Here is a 21,730-nt window from a genome sequence, read left to right as displayed (position 1 = left end):
TACGTATGAATCTGATATATTATTTTACTTTATGATATTTTTAGTTTATTTCCGAATTCTTCACTCACTTCAACGTGTTTTACGTTTATTAATAACAAATATGTTTAAAACAACTTCCGGAAATTAAGATTTAACTATCTTTTACACGTAAATTTTACGATCAGAATGTAGTATCAAAAACGTTATTGCATGTCATATTGTACCAGGAGCTTCTAAACGTCAGTTCGACATCCTGTCAAGCTGTCAGTCTCCGTGTCATTGTCAGCGCGCTGCAATTTGTTATTGAACCTTTTTTGTTTATTTCTAAGTTAAAAACAAGGGTTAATTTAACGAGAACACTAGTGTTAAATAGTAAAGCATGGAATTAAGTGCTTCAAGTTTCATCTGTCAGAATATTTAGTGGAATTATGAACGAAATATGCGTCTGAAGAGGATTTCAGTTTTACAAAGGTATATTTTCCCATCTTCTATGTTTTTGTAATGAAAAATGAGCTTAATACTAGGCTATAGGGATACGACTAGTCACATACTGACTGTAAAATATTAAACAAGCACAAACCAAATCAATTCAAAATTAATGTTATTAAATATTTTTACCACACCAGCTGATGGTTTGAGGTGGTTTCTTATGTTGGCTGGTAAAACTGACTTTTAAATGATGATTTTGAAGAAATAAGCGATTTTGACTTACAATATTAGTGGTGGTAATTGCTATAACTGTTCCAAATTTTAGATATCTGCCTACGTCAAACGGTCTCTGAGAAAAACGCATTTAACTGATTTTCAAGACTGAAGTGATCCCATAAGTGTTCCGTGAACAAAGTTTGGCACGGAACAATAAAAATGAAATAAAACTATAAAAATGCTTTTATTACCCTATCCTATTATTTTTTTAGGGTTCCATATCCAAAGGGTAGAACGCGACCCTATTACTAAGAATTCGCTGTCCTGTCCGTCTGTCTGTCACCAGGCTGTATCTCATGAACCGTGACAGTTAGTTTAAATTTTCACAGATGTATTTCTATTGCCGCTATAACAACAAATACTAAAAAGTACGAAACCCTCGGTGGGCGAGACTGACTCGCACTTGTCCGGTTTTATTTACACCTACGTTCTTTCGTGCTATATACTTAAGCTCTTCCACTGCTCGCTTGTATTTCTACAGACATCGTGTAACCATCGAGCCACCCTAGACGCAATCATCCCATCATTGACTATTGATACATTAATGACCGTGTAAGCTGATTAGATTTTGGTTTACCAAAACGGTAAACCATTATCAATTAGTGTCCCAATGTTTTGTTGATTTAACAAATATCTCATTTAATTGTTAGACATATTTACACTACACACAATCTACTTAACAAAACAAATATGGTGAAGCTTAAGCAGGCAAAGTAACCAAAAAAGTTAGACGCTCTGCTGCGTTACAAAAAAAAGTGAATAATAATAATAATTAATGTAAAAACTGATAACCAAGAAACGAGGAAATATCTAAAACTTACAATTACATACTATAGATAATTAATCGAATTTTTCTCAAAAATGGACGGCAAAGTCAACGTTGCTGGTTAAAAAGTAGGTCGCGAAGTGCGTTGTTTATGGTCAGTCAAAAAATTAAAAAGTTAAAAACATTGCAGTCTCGATTTCGGGACTGCAATGTTGCATACAAATTCCATTATTTGTCGAGTTCCAAACTTTTTAAAAGTTGAAGTGGCCATATCAAATGAAGGCATAGGTCCATTAAACAGCCAAACAGATGATCAGTACTTATTATTATAATGTTGGTACCGCGACTATTTAGGTGTCTCGCCGGAAGATCAGCGCCGACACTTGGGTCGGCATTATGCTGAGGCGAGCCCATTTCGTGGTAAACACTGCAAATATGTTTTTTTAATTTTCCTTGTAATGCTAGTATGTAAGTTTATCACGAAATAAATGATTTATGATTATGATTTATGATCAAATAGGTTGGCGTATTTTCAGCAGAAAAATACACTTCTATTTTTAATTTAAAAAATAAAACGGCGGCAAAGCAAATCTTATTACTTTTTTCTGTGAAAATATATACATAAGAACGTTGCTTTTGTAAAATATTTCTATTATATTTGTATTTATTGCGCCATTTTTGCGAAAAGCACTATATATGACTCTGCTGGAAGGCTACTTGCTGGCTTCGGATTCAATTAAACGGACTCCCAAGGTCGTCCGTTTAAAACGAATCCTCAGCCAGCAAGTAGCTACTTCCGAGCCTCGACAATAATGTACTATTAACTATCGTGAGACATACTAACTTTGTGACGCGGCGCGCTGCAGTACGTGACGCCCGCCCGTCGTGACCGCTACTCACTCAGGCACTGTTAGTGCTTGAAAATGGAGACCTAGGCTCTCCGAAACATGTCGCGCTAGTGACTAAAAATACGTGAGTGAAACCGCAAAATTAGTTTAAACTCACCCTAATTATAGATTAAGACTTTTTTTTGAGCTATATTTTCGTACCAAACAAATTTAACACAAATATGAACCTAAAGACCTTTGACACCATAAGAAACAGATTGATCGTCTAACATTGACCTACTTACTTTCGTGCAAAACTGACTGACCAATTGTTTACATCTTAATTACTAACATATATATTATATTTAAACAAGTATGTCACGGACGCTAGATAGATACATTCAGAGAAATAACAAAATCCCATATTCACTACGAATACGCACGGGCACAAAGTTGTTATGTTTGTAATTATTTAATTATTATCTAATACAGTCTGCAAAAAAGGGATGAAATTGTATGGGATGTATTTATTTAATATGGGATATGGGATTAAAACAATTGTCAAAAATTTGTATCTATATTGGTACCTAGTTTGGTACCAAAAATCATAACCTAGAACAACATGCTAATAACGAATAGTAATAATGTGCACTATTTATTTAATAAACTGCTTTGATTTATGTAACGCGATATTACGTGTACCTAAAGTTTTACTTTCCAGTTTATTTAGGTAAAGCAAACCTCAAGAAGATTCATTCCTATATACCTAAAGAAACCTGCCTAAACTCGGTCATCCCGGTACGTATACGTGTCACACAAGATGTGTTTTCAATATATTAATTTTTTAAGTAAAAATTAGAAGCATAATTACTTTAAAACCAGTCTATATACAACTAGCTTCTGCCAGCAACTTTTCGTCTTCGTGATGGGATGATGATGATGAAGAATATTGATAAAAAACTGACTGGTTCTTCGAATCTCAAACTATCTCCATATCTAATAACTATATAATTTTATCTAAATCGGTTTGGCGGTTTAAGCGTGAAGATATAACAGACATACTGTAGACGGAGAGATAGAGAGACAGTTACTTTTGCATTTATAATTATAATATTAGTAGGGATATATATATTTTTTTTATACTACGTCGGTGGCAAACAAGCATACGGCCCGCCTGATGTTAAGCATTCTCCATTGTACGCCTATGTACGCCTGCAACTCCAGAGGGTGTACGACCCTAACACTCCTCTCCCTCGAGCTCTGGCAACCTTATTCACTGGCAGGAACACAACACTATTAGTAGGGTCTAGTGTTATTTGGCTGCGGTTTTCTGTAAGGTGGAGGTATCTCCCCAGTTGGGCTCTGCTCTAGATCTGGAATGACATCCGCTGTCCTGTGCCCTACCACACAAAGCGAGATGTCATTCACAGTACCCATACCTCTCTTTTGGACGTAGTTTAAGAACATACCCATAAGGACAAGGATATGTATTAAATTAATAATATAGAATTATCCTCGTGACCCAATTTCCGTGTATATTCTGCCGACCGTATCCCAACAAAAGAGGAGCAGTTCAGTGATCGACCACAAACGGTCACAGGGCGTGAGCGCGCACGATCGCGAATAAACGTAATCGCCGCTAAATAATACGCGACTAACTGCTCGCGAATTGTCCAATAATTGCGCACCTGCAACATCCTGCGCTTCTGCCTCGTTGCCTTTTTATTCCGACTCAACTGACGCACAAACCACAATACCAACTGGCCAACCACTAATCAACATGCTCGTAACCATAATCTTCCTCGTAGCAATCACTAACGCGCAAATCGACGGAGAATTCTGGTGGCTCAATGACAAACTTGCCAAAATAAAAGGCGCCAATCCAGAACCAACGTTTGAAGACGTCAGCGAATTTGACACTGATGAAACTGACAAAGTAGTGTTCAATGATGATAACTCTGCCAACGAAGCTAGGAGCAATGATAAATGGAACATTCGCTTTCAAGATCATACCAAGTTAACATGGCCGAATGAGCGGGAAGCCAAATCAACTGTACTACCAAGCACTACTATTAAAGCTGATACAACGATCGGAGATGTTCTCGATTTCAAATTCCCGGACAGCGATAAGTTCACTTGGAAAGACATAACCAACACTAACACGCATACATTATCACAACCAACTCCTACAAATACCAGTGAAGCAAATACAACGAAAAATAAAACCGTCTTGATCACTGACAAAGTAACTTTCAAAGTGTATAAAGAAGAGACGACTCAAGTGCAAAATATATGCACATATTTGAAGAAAAGTGAATGTAAGAGCAGAAATGGACTTGTTTATATTAAACGAGACAGGTAAGGATTATTTATAACTATACACTGACACTGCTACAATACTGCTGCATAAAATATGTAAGTAGCTAAAATTTATTAAAAGCGTCAGTGGTGAATCCTTAATAGTACCATGGGCCTTTGTATAGTGTTAACTACTTAAATGCAAAGAAACCTATTGGTACTCACTTATTTAAACCTATTAAAAAAGTTTGTTAAAAGTTTTCTCCGTGTTGTTGGCTTTTATCTCTAAATATTAAAGTAATAATTTTCAGGGTACCCCCTAAGAAGACACCAAGAGATTCGCAATTTATTTGCTGCATCCTTCCTTTGTCATCGAACAAACCAACTAAAATTTACTTTGCTGACGACTTTCCGATCAAGCGCTTCAAAAGATCAGCTAACAGTGGCGACATGTCCACAGCTTTGAAACAAAGACTCGCTCTAATGCGTCGTAGATTTCCTGTCCCAACTCGCAACAAGACTCCGACGTTACCTGCACCTGCTAAACTAACCCATAAGATTGTCACACCCGAAGAAGATTATCTAGATCCTTATGCAAATATCAAAAACTCAAATTTCAAGAAATCCTATGTACCAAGCAATCCGTACCCGATTACTGAGACGAAGTATGAATACGGTAACCAAGATTATGTAGAAGACTACGTAGTCGAATTGCCAAGGCCTGGCCTAGTCGGGCTGTATTCCGATCATGGGCCTGGTTCAAGCTGGACTTATGTTAGTAGTGGAAAAACTGATTCGCCGTACAGTACAGTAGATTATACGAGTAATGACGATACGGATGACGATGATGCACCGGGATACTCTACGTTTGATCCCAGACTAGGTGAGCAGCTAATTTAATGCCATTGTTAATTAATCATTCATTGGAACTTATAGCGGTGTCCCTATTTCGAAAAAAATATGTTGCGCATACGTACACATGTGCAAGTTGTGGTAAATTTGCTAAATGCTGGAAATGTCCTTAGAAATATATATTTTGGGAAAGTCGGAAACTTGGAAAGGTTTAATCTTCATACAAAATACGAAAGTTTCTTAAATTTTCCCATGTATAGGCCAGCTCAAATGCCAAATAAATGCTCAAAAAAAGTTACAGAGGAAAATGCTTGGAAAACTATTTTTTACTTTAGACCAGTTAGGTGAACATATCAAAAGTCCCCGGCCGTAACCCTGGTGCCCGTAACCCCCCTCGGTTGGAAGGTTCCATTTTTCGGTTTTTCGATTATATCTCGGAAACTCAGTCAAATACATCAGTGAAGCTGCTAGGCCGGGTTTAGTATCGTTTTCGTATAAATCGGGGTGCTGAATTCATTTACAGTATCAACATTGACACCATTCCTAAAAACAAAATTAAAAATAAATTAACCCCTTTTCACGCTTAAACCGCTGAACTGATTTTGTTGACATTTATTGCTATAGAGATGGTTTGAGTCCCGGGACATTTTTTATAACCAAAATCATCTTATGAGGGTGTGAGAAGTGGGGTGGAAGTTTGTATGGGGAATCAATAACCGCTGAACCAATTTAAATTATATTTGGGATGGTCTACATGGTTGACTTAGTTGAAAATGATACCAAACATGGCTCCAAACCTAAACTTACCTCAGGAATTCAACTTCGGCGAAGAAGCTGAATTCCCCTCACACCAAATATCACACCTTCAAAGTATGATTTTTGAGATAAAAACTATCGTATGTCCTGTCTCGGGACTTAAAACATCTCTATACCAAATTTCAACTAAATCGGTTCAGCGGATTAAACGTGAAGAGGAGTTAAAAAAAAGTCATTTGTTTAAAGTGCATATGTTTCTATTTCGGAATGGTATCAATGTGATACCATAAATGAATCTGGCACTCCCGATTTATACGAAAACGATACTAAACATGGCCTAGAAGCTTCATTGATGTAGATATCAAGAACGACCTCGGAAATTGAGAGCCCCAAATAAACCTTCAAGAGCGGATATCTCAAAAACTATACAAGATATCGAAAAACCTGTACATAATAAAACTACAAATTAAATCACTTTTCATTTTGTATAAGTGGCCATGTCGCTCAGACGCATAGTTTCCGAGATATAATCGAAAAACCGAAAAATGGAACCCCTTCAATCAAACCTCCCTCTTCCCCCCCCGGCACCAGGGCTACGACCTTAGATATGTTCACCTCCTAACTACTGTCCGCGCGCGAATTCCGTGCACAGCTGAGGAATGTTAGGAATGTTGGGCGTCATGACCGAGTGGTGTCATTTTGTACGTACGGGCGCGGTACCCTCCCACTTCCTCGACCGACACTTGCACGGAATTGGCGCGCTGACAGTAGTCCAAACAAAGTTACGGAGTCAAAAATTGTGTTCCTAGCATTTCCCTCTATACCTTCTTATTGCTTGGCCTAGTAGTAGGAATATCTCAATTTTGGAAAATTTCCAGCGGCACATCAATGATTACGGACAATTTTAAATACATTAGTTATCATAATATAATTCAGGCAATTTGATGAAAAATAGAACTCCAAATTATAGTTTTCAGTGGAAGCTATATTAATGTTATTATACTTACATTAGTTACATACTACAATAATTATTCGTTGGTCGAAAAGAGGGCTTGTAATACAATACTTTTGATACTATTCGTTTGTGTTTGCTTTAAATACAAGTAGATACCATGAAATTTTTATTAATCTTAATATATTCAAATATTTTATATTGTTCCTGTAAAACATATCAAGTCAACGTCGTCAGTATTGAGAACTGCAAAAATCCAGACTTTCCTTATGCCAAAGAAATACCCTATTATGTTGATTTATCGATATACAAAGGTGTATATAATAATCGTCTACAAATCAATTTGACAGTGGAGAAAGACTTATCAATGGCGGATATGGAAGCATCAGTTCGAACAGGCAAAAAAACAGCCACGGGCATCGAATGGAAAGTCAAACTGAAGAAGTTGACTTGCACAAACCTTTTCTTCAAAATGGTGTTTCAACTTTTCGGTGTTCCCGTTATTACATGCAAACTCAAGAAAGGGAGTTATTTTGTGAACGATATAGATGTGAATGGCTTCATTTTTAAGCATCCTACCCCAGGGAACATATACGGAGATTACATTACGTATTTTGCATTATATCAGAAAAATTGTACAATAGGTTGTTGGTTAACGAGCTATAGGGTGGATAAAAAGTCGGTTTATTGAGAATTTATTTATTATTTTTAATATTTAAATGTATTTAAACATTGTTTTAACAGTTTTAGAATCGGTATGCATTTATTTTTTAAATACCTATTGTTAAGTTAAGGATAATAACTTTGATACAAATGTGTAATATTTCTATTAAAGTTCACTTCGGTAGTAATCTTCATATCAATTTTAGGGATATTTTTTTAAGAAAAAATATCGAGGCGGAAAAGTTTTGGAGTATTAGTATTATTTATTTAATTTTAGTTAAAATATTGTGACATCTTTTTACACGATATAATGTGTGTTTTATGTAGTGTGTTTTATGTGCATTTTCTTTTAAGGTATTTTTGAAATAAAATATTGCATTTGAAATATAGATGATGATTTAAAATCTGACTTCCTGTCGAGCACCCTGTGGCTCCTATTTCACCACGGTGACAGGTGTGACAAATTGTCGACATCACTGTTACTGACGTCACAGGCCTCCAAAGGTTACGGTAACCGCTTACCATCGGACGGCGGGTGTGCTTGTTTGCCACAAACATTTATTTATATATATCCATACTCCATACTAATATTATAAATGCGAAAGTCTGTCTGTCTGTCTGTCTGTGTGTTCCCTCTTCACGCTTAAACCGCTGAATCGATTTAGATGAAATTTGGCATACAGATAGGTTGAGTCCCTGAGAAGGACATAGGATAGTTTTAATCCCGGAAATCATCCCTTAAGAAAGTAAAATGCGGGGTGGAATTGAGATAATTAACGAAGTGCCTGCATTTGTGTGCATAATATGCTAAAATTTAGATTGCTATGAGAATTTTCCAGGCGCTATTCTTACTCTAGCTGCGGTTACTAAGTCAACGCAGACCACGAATTAATAAACTAGTGGATGTGAAATGACTCCTATTTAGTATGAAAACCAGTGTCGCTAAACTCACACATTCATAGCCTCGTTAAAATACGTCACACACTTACAAAATTGCTCTGATTCGTAGCAACTTTCCATACCAAAAAGTTATTACCGGTGGACATTTTTCGAACGAATATCAACTGTAGGCTACATGAGTGACGGTTTAAATTATAATGTCAAAGCTATATGACATACGACTCTTTCATTATCTCATTCATCTCACAAAAGCTCGCTCAACGTTCACCTAATACAACTACTCAACACCAGATGGCGTTATTTTATATAATTTTAAAATCACTTACTTAACAGGCGAGAAAAGGGCTAAAAAACCAGTATAAGTAAGGTCTAATTACGCATGGTTTGTTACGGATCTCACGGTCACGTTACACTGGTGTTTTCGAGACCTCTATACGCCTGCGAGTAGCTAACCGTTGGAACTTCTTTCCATTCGACGATATAGGGAGGGGACAGTGTAATCGGAGTGTTTTATCGATATTTGTGTGTTCAGTTAGGTATTGATATTTCATTACCGTATGTTTTAACACATTTAGATGATACTTTATTTATGATTATAATATAGGTAGTGATAATCGTGATTGTATGAAAAATAATATGTAGTACAGTACAACAAATATCTAACTAGAAATTTGTTTCTTATTAATTGACCAACTAGGTTGTTAATGTGAACATTAAATATATCTTAAAGTCAAACAGATAAAATCATAGTTCTTTAAAGGTCTATTAACTCGGTATTGCTGTTATTTTGTGATCACAAATCTGCAATTACTTACATAGGTAAGTATTCGTCTTTAACAATATTTACTTGTAGCAGCATTTAAGGCCAATCTAGACGGGACAACCTGATTAAATTGTCAAATTAATTGTATGGTGTGAAAGCATACATGAAACTGGCTCATCGATCCCACTTGATTTGATTGTAAGATTGTGACCTATCAAATCAGGAAGGGGGGCGGCAAAATTCCAATATTTCACGCTAGTTTGCGTGGTACGGAACACTTTTTATTAATTAAGTGAGCCCGAATGTCACTAATAATTACTAAATTAGTAACTAAGTTTTAGGCGTGTGGACGCTAGATGAGATGTATGGCAATTTTATCCCCAGAAATCTTTCTCTAAGAAATGCTCCTAGCAAATGGTGCTATATTTTTGCGGAAACTAATTTTCTTGCCCAGTAGCATTGACCCATTTATTTTTAATATCGGCATCTTGTGGTAACCTACAATAATTAATAATAAAGAAATAGAAAATATAAAACGTTTATTCATGGCACATTGCATGCATTGTACGCATAAGTGCATTAAGTACCTAGTCTAATTATATTAACGATGAAAATATGATGGGTGTAAAAAACAAAAACGTATGTAAAGGAATACGAAGGTTTGAAAGGTTGCCATGAAATGACCCCGACTTAACTTAGTGCTTGATGACCAGAGCTGCCATATTTACTAAGACATTGATTATCCCAAATAATAATTAGAAACGTCTCTAAAATAATAATTTATTACCGAACTACCAAACATCAAACTTGAAATATCGTAACTTTAACTTTATCGATATAAATATCGACATTGCGCAGCATCTGAGTAGCGAAGTTATTTGACATTTAGGATAGCGAATATTCCAGATAAACGTAAAGAATAGTGACAAAGGATTGTGAACTCTAAGTTCTAACTGATAAAATATAGATTTACTTAACGAACATTCGTAAATAATGCAATAGAAACAGATTTTTCGTATTTATCGGATTATATTTAAATAAATAACCACCGGTGATAGGAAATACCTCCACGTGAAAGATTTTTTAAACCGCTGTGATTTCTGCAGCTTAATACTGCACAATACGGCATTTTAAATTTAATTATCAATTTTTGTTAGACGAGCGTACGTACGACGTGAATGTCATTCGAGCATGAAGTTTACACAACAACTGAGCATAGTCTGTGCATAAAGTGAGTCGGTCGCTACTAACTGTCGGATAGACGGGAACGCCCACTTGCCATCTCCATCCTACTCCGTGACGCAGACGAAGTCGCGGGCAAAAGCTAGTTTAATATAAAGACGTAATTAAAATGTTACCACCACCAATGTGAATGACAAAGATTGCCCAGATTGGTACTTGGCTGATTTGATTGTATCTATTGAATGAACAAAAATAATGATTTAATGGAACGGCAACTACTTAAATACACGTTCGGTTTTTAAAATATCGGTTTAAAATTAATCGTATCTTTTTTGTATAATGCAATCGAGCTTCGTATAATTTCAGGTACTGAATCCTATAATCAAGATTTATGTAATGGCAGCCTGTCAGGCCGTTTTTTTATGTGAACATTTTTTTACAGTTAATCGTCAAGCTATCGGAACGGCTAAACCCCCAAAACGGAGACCAGGATTTATAGCTGAAGACTCAGACGAAATCTCATACGACAGTCAAAGTCATACCGTCAACTACCACGCACACCCAGACTTTCATATCCTTCAAGGGTTCAAGCTCCTCAATTTGGTACGAAACACAAGTAGAGTCTACACCAAGAATGGACGAAGGACTACCACAACGGAAAGGTTGGCAGATAGTTCCGAATGTGTACAGACGAGGCCGATAATGGTACATTCAGAAGAGGATTCTGAGTACGACGATGTTTTTGACGTGAATGAAAATATTTTCGGAGATTGCGGTAAAGCCGCGAAAGACCCGTTGAAGGAATGTGAACATGGTAAGCTTTTAATTATTTTCGGCGTGAATAATTTATCAGCCCCTAGGGCTGTGTAATAAGTAATAAAGTTGCCTGTTTTAGGGTTCCGTACCCAAAGGGTAAAAACGGGACCCTAATATTAATAAGACTCCGCTATCCGTCTGTCCGTCTGTCTGTCTGTCACCAGGCTGTATCTCATGAACCGTGATAGCTAGACAGTTGACATTTTTACAGATGATGTATTTCTGTTGCGGCTATAACAACAAATACTAAAAAGTACCCTCGGTGCGCGAGTCCGACTCGCACTTGGCTGGTTTTTTATGTTGATTTTCATAACATCAGTTTAGTAGTATGTACCTACAAGAGTGAAACTAAAAAGGTAATAACAAACATAACTTTTTCATGAATACAAATTACACTGCATGGCTTTCTCTCCCCGTATTAGTCTTGAACAGAGTCCCGCCCACCTCCAGTCCCCACAATAGTGGTTTTAAATAGGTACTTAGTGGTTTTTATAGTGGTTTCAAAATCTTCTCACCATATCTCTTGTAGTTCAATCGTATTTACCATCTCGAAGATGTTTGTTCTTGAAGATGTTATTTTACGGTTCTTTGTGTTAACTACTTTAGTACGTAATCATAATCAAACTAAAATTGTATTTTTGAAGTAAAACTCCTTTAGGCGCGACTAAGGTTATTCAGAATTTATTTTCTGACGTAAGTAACGCTCAGTAGGACACACGTCAAAGTGACAACATAGCGATAAACGTCATCGTCAAAGAAGATTTAGGTACTTTAATCGCGCGTAAAGACACACACGCACTTTTTTTTTTGTTCAACAGACAAGCAAACCGGCGAAGCAGACGTGGGATCTCATCCTTGGCTAGCGCTGGCGGTTCTAACGAAGAGCCCTCAGAGCATTTTGTGCTATGCCTCGCTCGTGCATCCGCGTGCTGCCGTAACTGCTGCCGATTGCATCTATGGGTAAAGCTAAAAACTACTAAAGTATTTTAAACTATAAATATAGCTCAGTAGCTCTATAACGAAGCAACCGTGCGCCGACAATGTGTAAACACGACCTTAATGACTAGACAGTACGGCCGTGTAGGTAAAGTAAACGATACCTAAATTATACATATTCTTTGCCATCTAGGTATTCACCTAAAATTGACAAAAAATATGAAATTTGCAGCAGGACCTCCCCAGGAGAAGTAACACTTATAGCTGGCATTTGGGACCTGGAAGATGACAGCAGTGTGAGAACACAGCAGCGCATGGTTCAGATTCACATCGACAAGCACTACAAACCGGGGAACTTGGCTCACAACTTGGCGATGCTGGTGAGATAGTCCCTCTAAGCACTAAGCTAACTGCACCGACTTGGCAAGGTAGTGTGGAAGAGCGTCAAAATCCTATGAAAAGATGACGGTTTTATTTTACTAATAGCCGAGCGCTGCCACACTGTCTCTACTAAGGTGGTGCAAAGTCATTAGGTACTTAAGTTAAACGGCAAGTTAAAACTTACCAAATCCGCAGCAGGAGCGCCGAGTGATAGTGTATTTGGAACATTTTAAAGTACTTTTAGAGAATTTTATGCGAGCACTTGTGGTGACTGGCCGGCAAAGTTTTTTAATTACCACAATACTCATTATAATAATTACATTTCAGCACTGGAAGCGACCTTTAAAGCTAGGAGTAAATGTTCAGCCGGCGTGCGTGGCGGACCCTCACGTGGGTGACACTTGCAAGTTCGTGGGCTGGGGCGGTTACGATCAAGGTTGGAATTAACTACTTACACATAATGTTACTCTCCTCATTCATCCTTCATCCTTCAAGGGAACTACTTATTAGAGAAGAGAACCAAAGGGTATATTAATTTATATTATGTTGGTGATAACACTGATGACCTAATACGTCGTTACTCCCTATCGCGGTAACATAATTAATACATATCTTATAATCATAATTATTTCTGTTATCACGCCTCAGAAGTCCAGATTCGCGAAGAGTATTCCGCAGTGCCTCCTCCCTCGTCCTTAAAAAAATGTTTTGTAGCTATCAGAGAACGCCCCCGGTGGCAGCGAGCTGCGATCCTGACGCCGCGGCAGTGTAACGACAGGCTCTCGTCTAGTAAGCACCGCGTCACACTACCCCCTGATACTTTCTGCGCTTCCATAGAGTCCCGAGCATCTGTGGTAAGTTTGAATATGCTGTATTTAGCTATTACAGCAGCCGCGGTGGTAGCGGCGATTAAGCAAGGCCACCAAGCATCTGTGCTAAATTGATTATTGGTTTCAAAGCTTGAAAAATGAATACTTTAAATAATGTGACCATATATGATACCTATATTAACCATTTCTTTGTCCTCCACAACCAACAACCATGTCACTCCTTTTCCAAACACAGTTGTCACACATACATTATAAATTTGACTTCAAGAAAGCTGACTATCAAACAATATCTGACAAAAACTTATCTTACATTCAGACAGGTGTGGGCGGTCCGCTAACGTGCAACATAGGCGACCGGCACTCAGTGGTGGGCGTAGCTGTATGGCGGGACACTGCTCTAGTGTTGCTGCCTGTCCATGAGTGGGTCGTGCGAGCCATCGCCGCGCTACATATACGATGAATAAGGTACTAGTGTCGTCAGACTGACCTAACGTGCAACATAGGCGACCAGCACTCAGTGGTGGGCGACGGGCGTAGCTGTATGGCGAGACACTGCTCTAGTGTTGCACGAGCCACTCATGGACAGGCATGAGTGGGGCGTGCGAGTCATCGCCGCGCTACGTCTACGATGAACAAGGTATTTTTACACATACACCATTTCCGCAAACTGCATTATAACAGACTAAACATACTAAAATCAAGGTATTACTTACGTCAGACTGGTCTAACGTGCAACATAGGCGACCGGCACTCAGTGGTGGGCGTAGCTGTATTGGCGAGACACGGCTCTAGTGTTGCTACCTGTCCATGACTGGGTCATGCGTGCTATCACCGTGCTGCGTATACGATGAACAAGGTATTTTTACACATACACCATTTCCGCAAACTGCATATAACAGACTAAACATACTAAAATCTAGTGCAAAGGGAATGTAAAAACATATATGTAAACAAATAAAACTAAAACATCTACTTATGACATAAAGCATAGCACATAGGGATTTAGGGATATACTATGAAAAGAAAATAGCAATATAAATATGATAGTTTTATTTCTTCATTTACTTGTTTACAATTTTATGACTAACTCGTACATAACGAAAAATAATCGAACGCATCATAAAAAACATATAATAAAACAGAGTTTTACAAAATGTCCTATAGGAACTAAGCAAATTAATCTATCTGACCCAACTGAAGGAATGTCGAGATCTAAACTAACGATCACTAGCTGTTTGACGAGGGTCCTAGCATGATAATTGTTAAACAACCACATTTTAATAAAGTGATGATAGGTAATTTAAACAGCATCTATAGTCCGTCTAAGGGCTAATCCATTAATTACGTCACACAGTTACGGGGAGGGACGGGGTCAAGAAAATGTGACATGTTGTGACAAGGGGGAGGGGTGTCACAAACTTTGTGACGTCACTTTAACTACATCTGTAACCAAAAACGGTTTTGATTTTTTTCTTAACAGTTTCATGTTGTAATTATTCCTAATCGGGTTCGTGTTATAAATTTCTAACAACGCTTTTGTCAAAAAAGTATTTTTTATTAAAATAATAAAAACTAATTGATATTGTTGATTTCGTTGAAAACAAAATTGACAAATATGTGACGTCACACTAGGGGGGGAGGGGTTAGCCAAATGTGACCAGGTGTGACAAGGGGTACAAAGAGTCGCCATCATATATATCGGAGCTGCCAAAGTGCTCAAAAATATCTGAACACGCACTCTAGCGCCTTGACAATAGAGGCGTGCTCAGATATTTGTGAGCGCCTTGGCCGCCCCGATATATCTGATTGCAACTGTACCTACAGACATGAATAAATCTTTCCGTCTTAATAGTAACGCTTAATAAAAGCGTTTTTGAAAACATTTTTAGACAGTAAATATTATTAGACAGTACATAGTCAAATTGAATTGAATAAAAATGTTATAGGTATATGAAACAAATCGTCGGATAACAAGCAAAACTCACTAATTACTGAAAAATTATTAAACAAAAATCAACCTTATCCCGATAATAATACGGTTCACTAGTGACTTTTGCTTGTCACCCAACGAAATGTGTTTCGTTGTGGAAAGAGTATTGCAAATGTTATATGACAGTCATTTCTTAACATTTTGACACCAAATAAACAAAAGTTCGGGTTATTACTATGTCTATTTCAATCATAATTCTAACTTTGTCACACTAAACTGATTAAAAAAAGACAGATATCATCACACTAAACGTATCACACTAGTACCTCAGAGATCTTGTATCACGAATACGTTAGTTAAATACAATTGTACTTCTACATTATAGGTCTTTGGCGTGAAACCTGACTCAAAAGTTGGGTTGTCTTTTATAACTACAACGATATCGAAATGAGCAAGGTAAATAAAACTCCGAGCCTGATTCTGATTTAACAACTTGTTACGGGTTTGATCTTATTTTGATATCTTGAAGATTGCTCACGCATTAGCGATTAGCTTAGTCAGTATCAAAACCAGTTCAAAACAATAACAAATCATTAAATTAGAATTGACCTTATTTAAACAATACAAACAACAAGTCTTACAAGTTACAGCCCGTTTTCATTACACATTTTTCTTAATACGAACTTTACATATTAAGAAAAACAAGAATTACAACCACCATTCTGTAATATTAGGGCGTTTTCTAAAATAAATATTGAAAACCTGATTCTTTCAAATCTGGACATTCTTGGGCTTATTGTACTCAGAATCGACAGCATTCTCTATCCTGCCATTAAAAAAAGATGTCCCAAAATGTCCATTCCATTACGTCACGTTTGTGTGTATTTTTTATTACTTGTATGTGCGTGACGTAGTGGAATGTACAATTTTCATACAAATTTTCGGGACATTTTTTTAATCATCAGGATTGAATATGCTAGTGATTCTGAGTTGAATGAACCCAAAAACACTAATATCTGTGAGTGTGTGTGTGATTTTCAATATTTATTTTAGAAAACGCTCAATAACTATGTTTAAAACATAATAATACTCTGGGCTAATCAATAGCTATTAACATAAATAATTTATAACGTATTGAAGTTGTTGTCAAACTAATAATTCGTTTTTTCACTGCCACATAAATTATTTCAACAACCGCAATACAAAGTATAAATAAAATTATCATTTAAATATAATATATATCCTAAACGCATACTGGCAAATAAAATACTTGAGATTTCTTATAATAATGAGAACTCACGAAAACGCAACTGACTGATGTATATTTTCGGTCGAAGAAGGTACGAAGAATTTCGTACATATTGACCCGCAATCTCCTATCTCTTCGCACGCGCGTAATTATATAGCTGTCCCGCCCATGATGACGGCGGTCAATGCCACTGTGCGAGCGGTACAGCCACTATAATTATGCGCGTGCGACAGAGATAGGAAATGGCGGGCAAATGTACAAAATTCTTACTTTTTTTTAAACTTTATTTTAATTCTGAAGCGAATCTTTTATTTTTTTCTCTATAATGCATAACACATAAGATAAATATTTTAAAACTGTTCTCAAAAGACTAACATCGAACTGCATAGTTAAAGTTAGTACCAAAAAAAGCAAATGTATTTTGAGACACATTAAACATCAACCTTATTGTATTTGTAATAAGACACTAATTTCTGTAATATGCCAGCCGCCGTAACCCATTTTATCGATACAAAATTATCATCGAAGTATTTTTCGGTTAGGGCATATGCGTTAATACTATTCATACTAGGAATATAAAAATATTACACAGTCAGTAAATATCTATCACATTTATCAACATTGTTTTGCTTTAGTCAAAAAAGCTAGTTAATTAGAATTTACCGCGATATAATGCATTGGTACTTAATGAAAAAAAAATGACATAAAATAAAAAACCCTGCAGTCGGTTAGAAAGCAAAATACAGCGATAATTTTGTCAATAACCCTTCCAGAAGTATTCCCATTTCCAAAAATTTCTAATCTACTCTCATTATTTATATTTGGATTTAGCCAGCTGTCCAAAGTCGTAGATGTAATATACTTTTTAAAATGTCGCTTCAAATGCCTGAATATTATTTTTACATAAAAGCTGTAGTAACGCCTTAATTTAGAAGAGACTATGGCGTAGAAAGTTAAGAAACAATAAGATAACATTGGAATTTGAGTAACTTACAATAGGGTGTCTCCGTTTATTTTGTTTGTTCATGTAACATTGTTATGTTCCCAGCTATTGACTATTCACAAGACCTCACTACGCGATCACGAGCGGCTCGTCGTCGGAGAAACCGTGGATTGGAGGCACGTCGTCGTCGTCTGAAAAAAAAATCGGTTACACATTAGTCATATCGGAGCGTTTTTGCCCTTCTAAATTCTTTAGGCTCATTTTTGACTAAGGGAAATATCATCAAAATGTAAAGAAACGGTTCAAACCTCGGTCGTATTATATTTACCTCCTCAGCTGTGGAAAAGCCCCTCGGGCCCGAGCAGGTTTAAAACCAAAGCAATACAATACAAGGGTAAAGTCTTCGTCAATAGAACTTGCAAATAATGTACACAAACCATTTTACCTTCATTACCTCGTAATCACGCTCTTTAAAAGGACAACCATGACCTTATCAACAGTTTATATACTTAAATATTTTATTTATATATTTTTTTTGTTAAATTAAATGTTAATTATTAATATTTCAAGGAAACCTTCGTTAAAATGTTAGGTTATGTGTCAAACGCTAACAAAATCTGTCATATTTGTTTACATTATTTGCAAGTTCTATTGACGACGACTTTAAAGGTGAAATTCTGATACAACTATACATACTTACTTTCCACAACTGAGGGGGTATAGAGCGGAAAAAAATCGTTCGAGAAAAAATGCAAAAAGGTGACTAAACATTCATTTAGAATCCTTAACATATACAAGAGGTAAAACATAAAGACATCAGGCGTTCGAAATGCCTGTGATAATGACCTCATTATAGTAGAGGGTCATTATCGCGGGCAATTATAACCCAATGAGTAACCAAAAGGAATAGCTTAAATTTTGCATGATGTGGTAAACTAAAACAAATATGTTATTGTAATTTTGTTAGAATACGTCTCCGCTTAGTACAAAAATTAGTTTATACATATATGGTAAATATGCGTATTTTTTTTTGTATTTGAAAGTATTCTTAATAAGTTTAATTTAATTAGAAGCGTGTTTGGTTTGTAGTTCAAATTGTAATAAAATAATTCATACTATTTTTGTTTTATTGAAAGACCACTCGACCTCGAATGACTAATTACATACGCAATGATTTTGGTGATTAAATATGATGCTGTCATAGCTGAAGCGCAGCAGCAGCGAGCCTGCGGTTCCGCAGCAACACGATTTTAGAAAATTTGTGATTCTTCTCAAGTATTTCGACCTATTGTATCGTATCGTAGTTCGGGCGATTTTCCGCAACTCGACGACCGGTACCTATTTTGCGTGACACGGGGGGGTGGTCCTACCGGCCCAGCTCCTCGAGGAATCCTATCAAAAGTGTTAAATAGGACCTCGGGGAGGTCCCTCGGGGATCCGAGATGTTTTGCCCCGTATGGGGCTGGAATCCGCTACATTCCAGCACCGCGTGAAAGGCTGTTTATTCTGTATATTTTGGGTTATCTACTAAGATTAAGTATGTTATCGTACCTTGGTCGCCGATGGTGGCCTGCCCGCGCCTGCTGTCGTAGCTGAAGCGCAGCAGCGAGCTGGCGAGGCGGCGGTTGCGCAGCAGCACGTGCAGCAGCGCGCCGCCCAGCAGCACGGCGCCCAGCAGCGCCGCGCCGCCGCCCCACCACAGCGCCGATGTTGCCGCTTGCTCCGGCTCTGCCGATCCTAACGGAAAAAACGCTCTTTAATATTTTGACAAAAATTTCATTTTTGATACGAGGTTTTATCGCCGACTGTACTTTTATTTTGACAGACGAGTAACATTTATCGAGATAATTCTAACAAACCCAAATACAATTAAGTGGCGTATGTGAAGTTGCCTCTCCGATCCGGTTTATTCCCAAGAAACTCACCTCCCCGGCAAACTCGGTTCTCCATACAAACGTAGTTACGCTCTCGTTTTAAAACGACTAGCTAGATTGCTCTGAAACTTTGTACTTACAATAGGATTAGGTATATATGTTTGTAATAAATTTATATAGCTTCAGATACAATAGTAAAAAACACAGCGAATTTAAGTTTTTCATACAAAACTTGCTTTTGCTCTATTTCGTTTGTTTTATAAACTGGAGCTATATAAACTTATTACAGACCTAGATATATCTCATGTCATTGTATGTGCAAAGTTTCATTACAATCCAATGAGAACAAAACCCCGTTTGTATGGCAAGGTGAAATTCGGCCGAGCTTGCCGGGGTCTGAACATCTTAAGTGTGCACTTCGCTGATGTCGCTATATTAACCGTATTCGGAGACAACTCGCACGGCGCAGTACAACGGCCCGCGGGCGACCGGCACGTAATGAGTCGATGGGAGTGTGAAGCGATCTCCGTCTCCCAACTCAATACATTCAAAACATGTCTAAAAGTCATTCTATGTCTTAACCAGTTTATTTTTTCTTACGAAACTCACCTAACATCTCCAAAGTGTGCACTTCGCTGATGTCGCTATAATAACCGTCTTCGGACACGACTCGCACGGCGCAGTACAGCGGCCCGCGGGCGACGGGCACGGTGATGAGTCGAGGGGAGTGTGAGGCGATCTCCGTCCGCATTGAGGCGGTTGGGTGTAGCAGGTCCTCGGGGATTTCGGTTTCGGACACTATAATTTCGTATTTGTATCTAAAATAAAATAAAATGTGATGAAATCGATGCAAGTTACTGACAGAATTTGAGCAATCGCTTCTAACTCTAAAAAGCCCTGCGTAAATGCAGTGCAAGAGATCTTTCATAATATGAAATATCAAACTTCTCTGATCATTTGATTTGTGAATTGAACACCGTAGCCTTAGGCGGAACAATGACAAGGCGTCTATAGAACTAAAACCTTCTTTTAGAGTAATCAATATATTGGTAATCTTCTGGTTTGTGCATCGTCTTGCTGGATACAGATATCTTGACGCCGAGCCAGTAATTTGGACGCAGACCACGCAGTTTACTATTTTTTCCGTGCCACTGACCAAACCATGTCTCTACACCATCCCAGCGTCTAAACCACGGCACTCGTTCTAGGTAACAATGAGAGATGTTAGAGACTGACTTGCTGTCCGTTAGGAGCCACACAGGTGGCCTATATAACCTTACCCAGCGCGAGAGCGAGCGGTGCGGTAGTAGAAAGCGGCCGTCATCTTGTCAAATAATTTTTCAGAGCACAGCCCATTGTACAAGCGGTAGAACACACATAGGGAAGTCTCCTTAGACTTAGGCCCTATTTACACTTTGATTAGTGATACATTTGTTACTTGCGTTTAGTAGCAAATGTATGAACTCGCATCTAACACTAATCAATGTCCAAGGCCCTTAGGGTTTTACTCACTTGTGGTCGATGTCCTCGCGGCGGTTCTCCCAGTTGACCATGAGGTGTCCGTTGGGCGCGAGCCACGCCACGACGGCGGACGGCGTCGGTAGCTGCTGCCCGAGGACGTGTTTACACGTCACGGCCGCTGAACGTACGTTAGCCTGTGAACAAAATAATAGTTCATTCATACTAATAGCGACCCGCCCCGGCTTCGCACGGGTAGTAAAACGAAATAATGCTATTTTTTTTTAATTCGAGTTCAGTAAATGTTTAATTCTCTCTCTGTACAATATAAGAAATACTAAGTATATTATATTGTACAGAGAGATGAAAAAAAATAAGAGGACAAGATGGATAAACTTCAAACAAAATAAGTAAATAACATTTCACCACTACATACAGAAGGGGGTTTAGCAAATTTTATTGCTTATATCTTCTATCAACGACGCATTTGCCAAAATTTTAAGGCGTTTATACAAATAATACTCACAGATATGCAGATGTTATACCGGCCGCCAATCGCCACGTTTTCGATGGAGTGAGACAGCGACACTTTCGTCGTCGGCTTGAGCTCGTAGCGGCTCACTTTGTTGCGGGTCAGCTCCGTTATGTCCAGCTAGAACAAACGAATGTG

The 21,730-nt window shown here is 37.7% G+C and overlaps 2 protein-coding genes across 2 annotated transcripts in view; one reads left to right on the top strand and one right to left on the bottom strand.

The window, feature by feature from the left end:
- The first annotated feature begins 3,801 nt into the window (after positions 1-3,801).
- Positions 3,802-14,102, top strand: LOC134747571 (uncharacterized). The gene is made up of 8 exons (XM_063682159.1): positions 3,802-4,635; positions 4,887-5,458; positions 11,086-11,457; positions 12,278-12,419; positions 12,628-12,775; positions 13,104-13,212; positions 13,491-13,630; positions 13,923-14,102. The coding sequence occupies exons 1-8, from the start codon at positions 4,058-4,060 to the stop codon at positions 14,064-14,066; spliced, it is 2,205 nt and encodes a 734-aa protein (XP_063538229.1). The 5' UTR covers positions 3,802-4,057; the 3' UTR covers positions 14,067-14,102.
- A 539-nt stretch (positions 14,103-14,641) lies between these two features.
- LOC134747592 (sortilin-related receptor-like) overlaps positions 14,642-21,730 on the bottom strand; it is a 66,316-nt gene continuing 59,227 nt past the window's right edge. The window contains exons 25-29 of the mRNA XM_063682187.1: positions 21,587-21,712; positions 21,115-21,257; positions 20,212-20,420; positions 19,280-19,465; positions 14,642-17,919 (exon numbers count right to left, since the gene is read on the bottom strand). Of these exons, the coding sequence (XP_063538257.1) occupies positions 17,858-17,919; positions 19,280-19,465; positions 20,212-20,420; positions 21,115-21,257; positions 21,587-21,712 (726 nt within the window). The 3' untranslated portion in view covers positions 14,642-17,857. The remainder of the gene's footprint in view (positions 17,920-19,279; positions 19,466-20,211; positions 20,421-21,114; positions 21,258-21,586; positions 21,713-21,730) is intronic.

The sequence above is a fragment of the Cydia strobilella genome, chromosome 15 (assembly GCF_947568885.1).
Source record: "Cydia strobilella chromosome 15, ilCydStro3.1, whole genome shotgun sequence".
Lineage (NCBI taxonomy): Eukaryota > Metazoa > Arthropoda > Insecta > Lepidoptera > Tortricidae > Cydia > Cydia strobilella.
The sequence above is the reverse complement of the archived record's forward strand: the minus strand, read 5'-3'. Positions and strand labels throughout refer to the sequence as shown.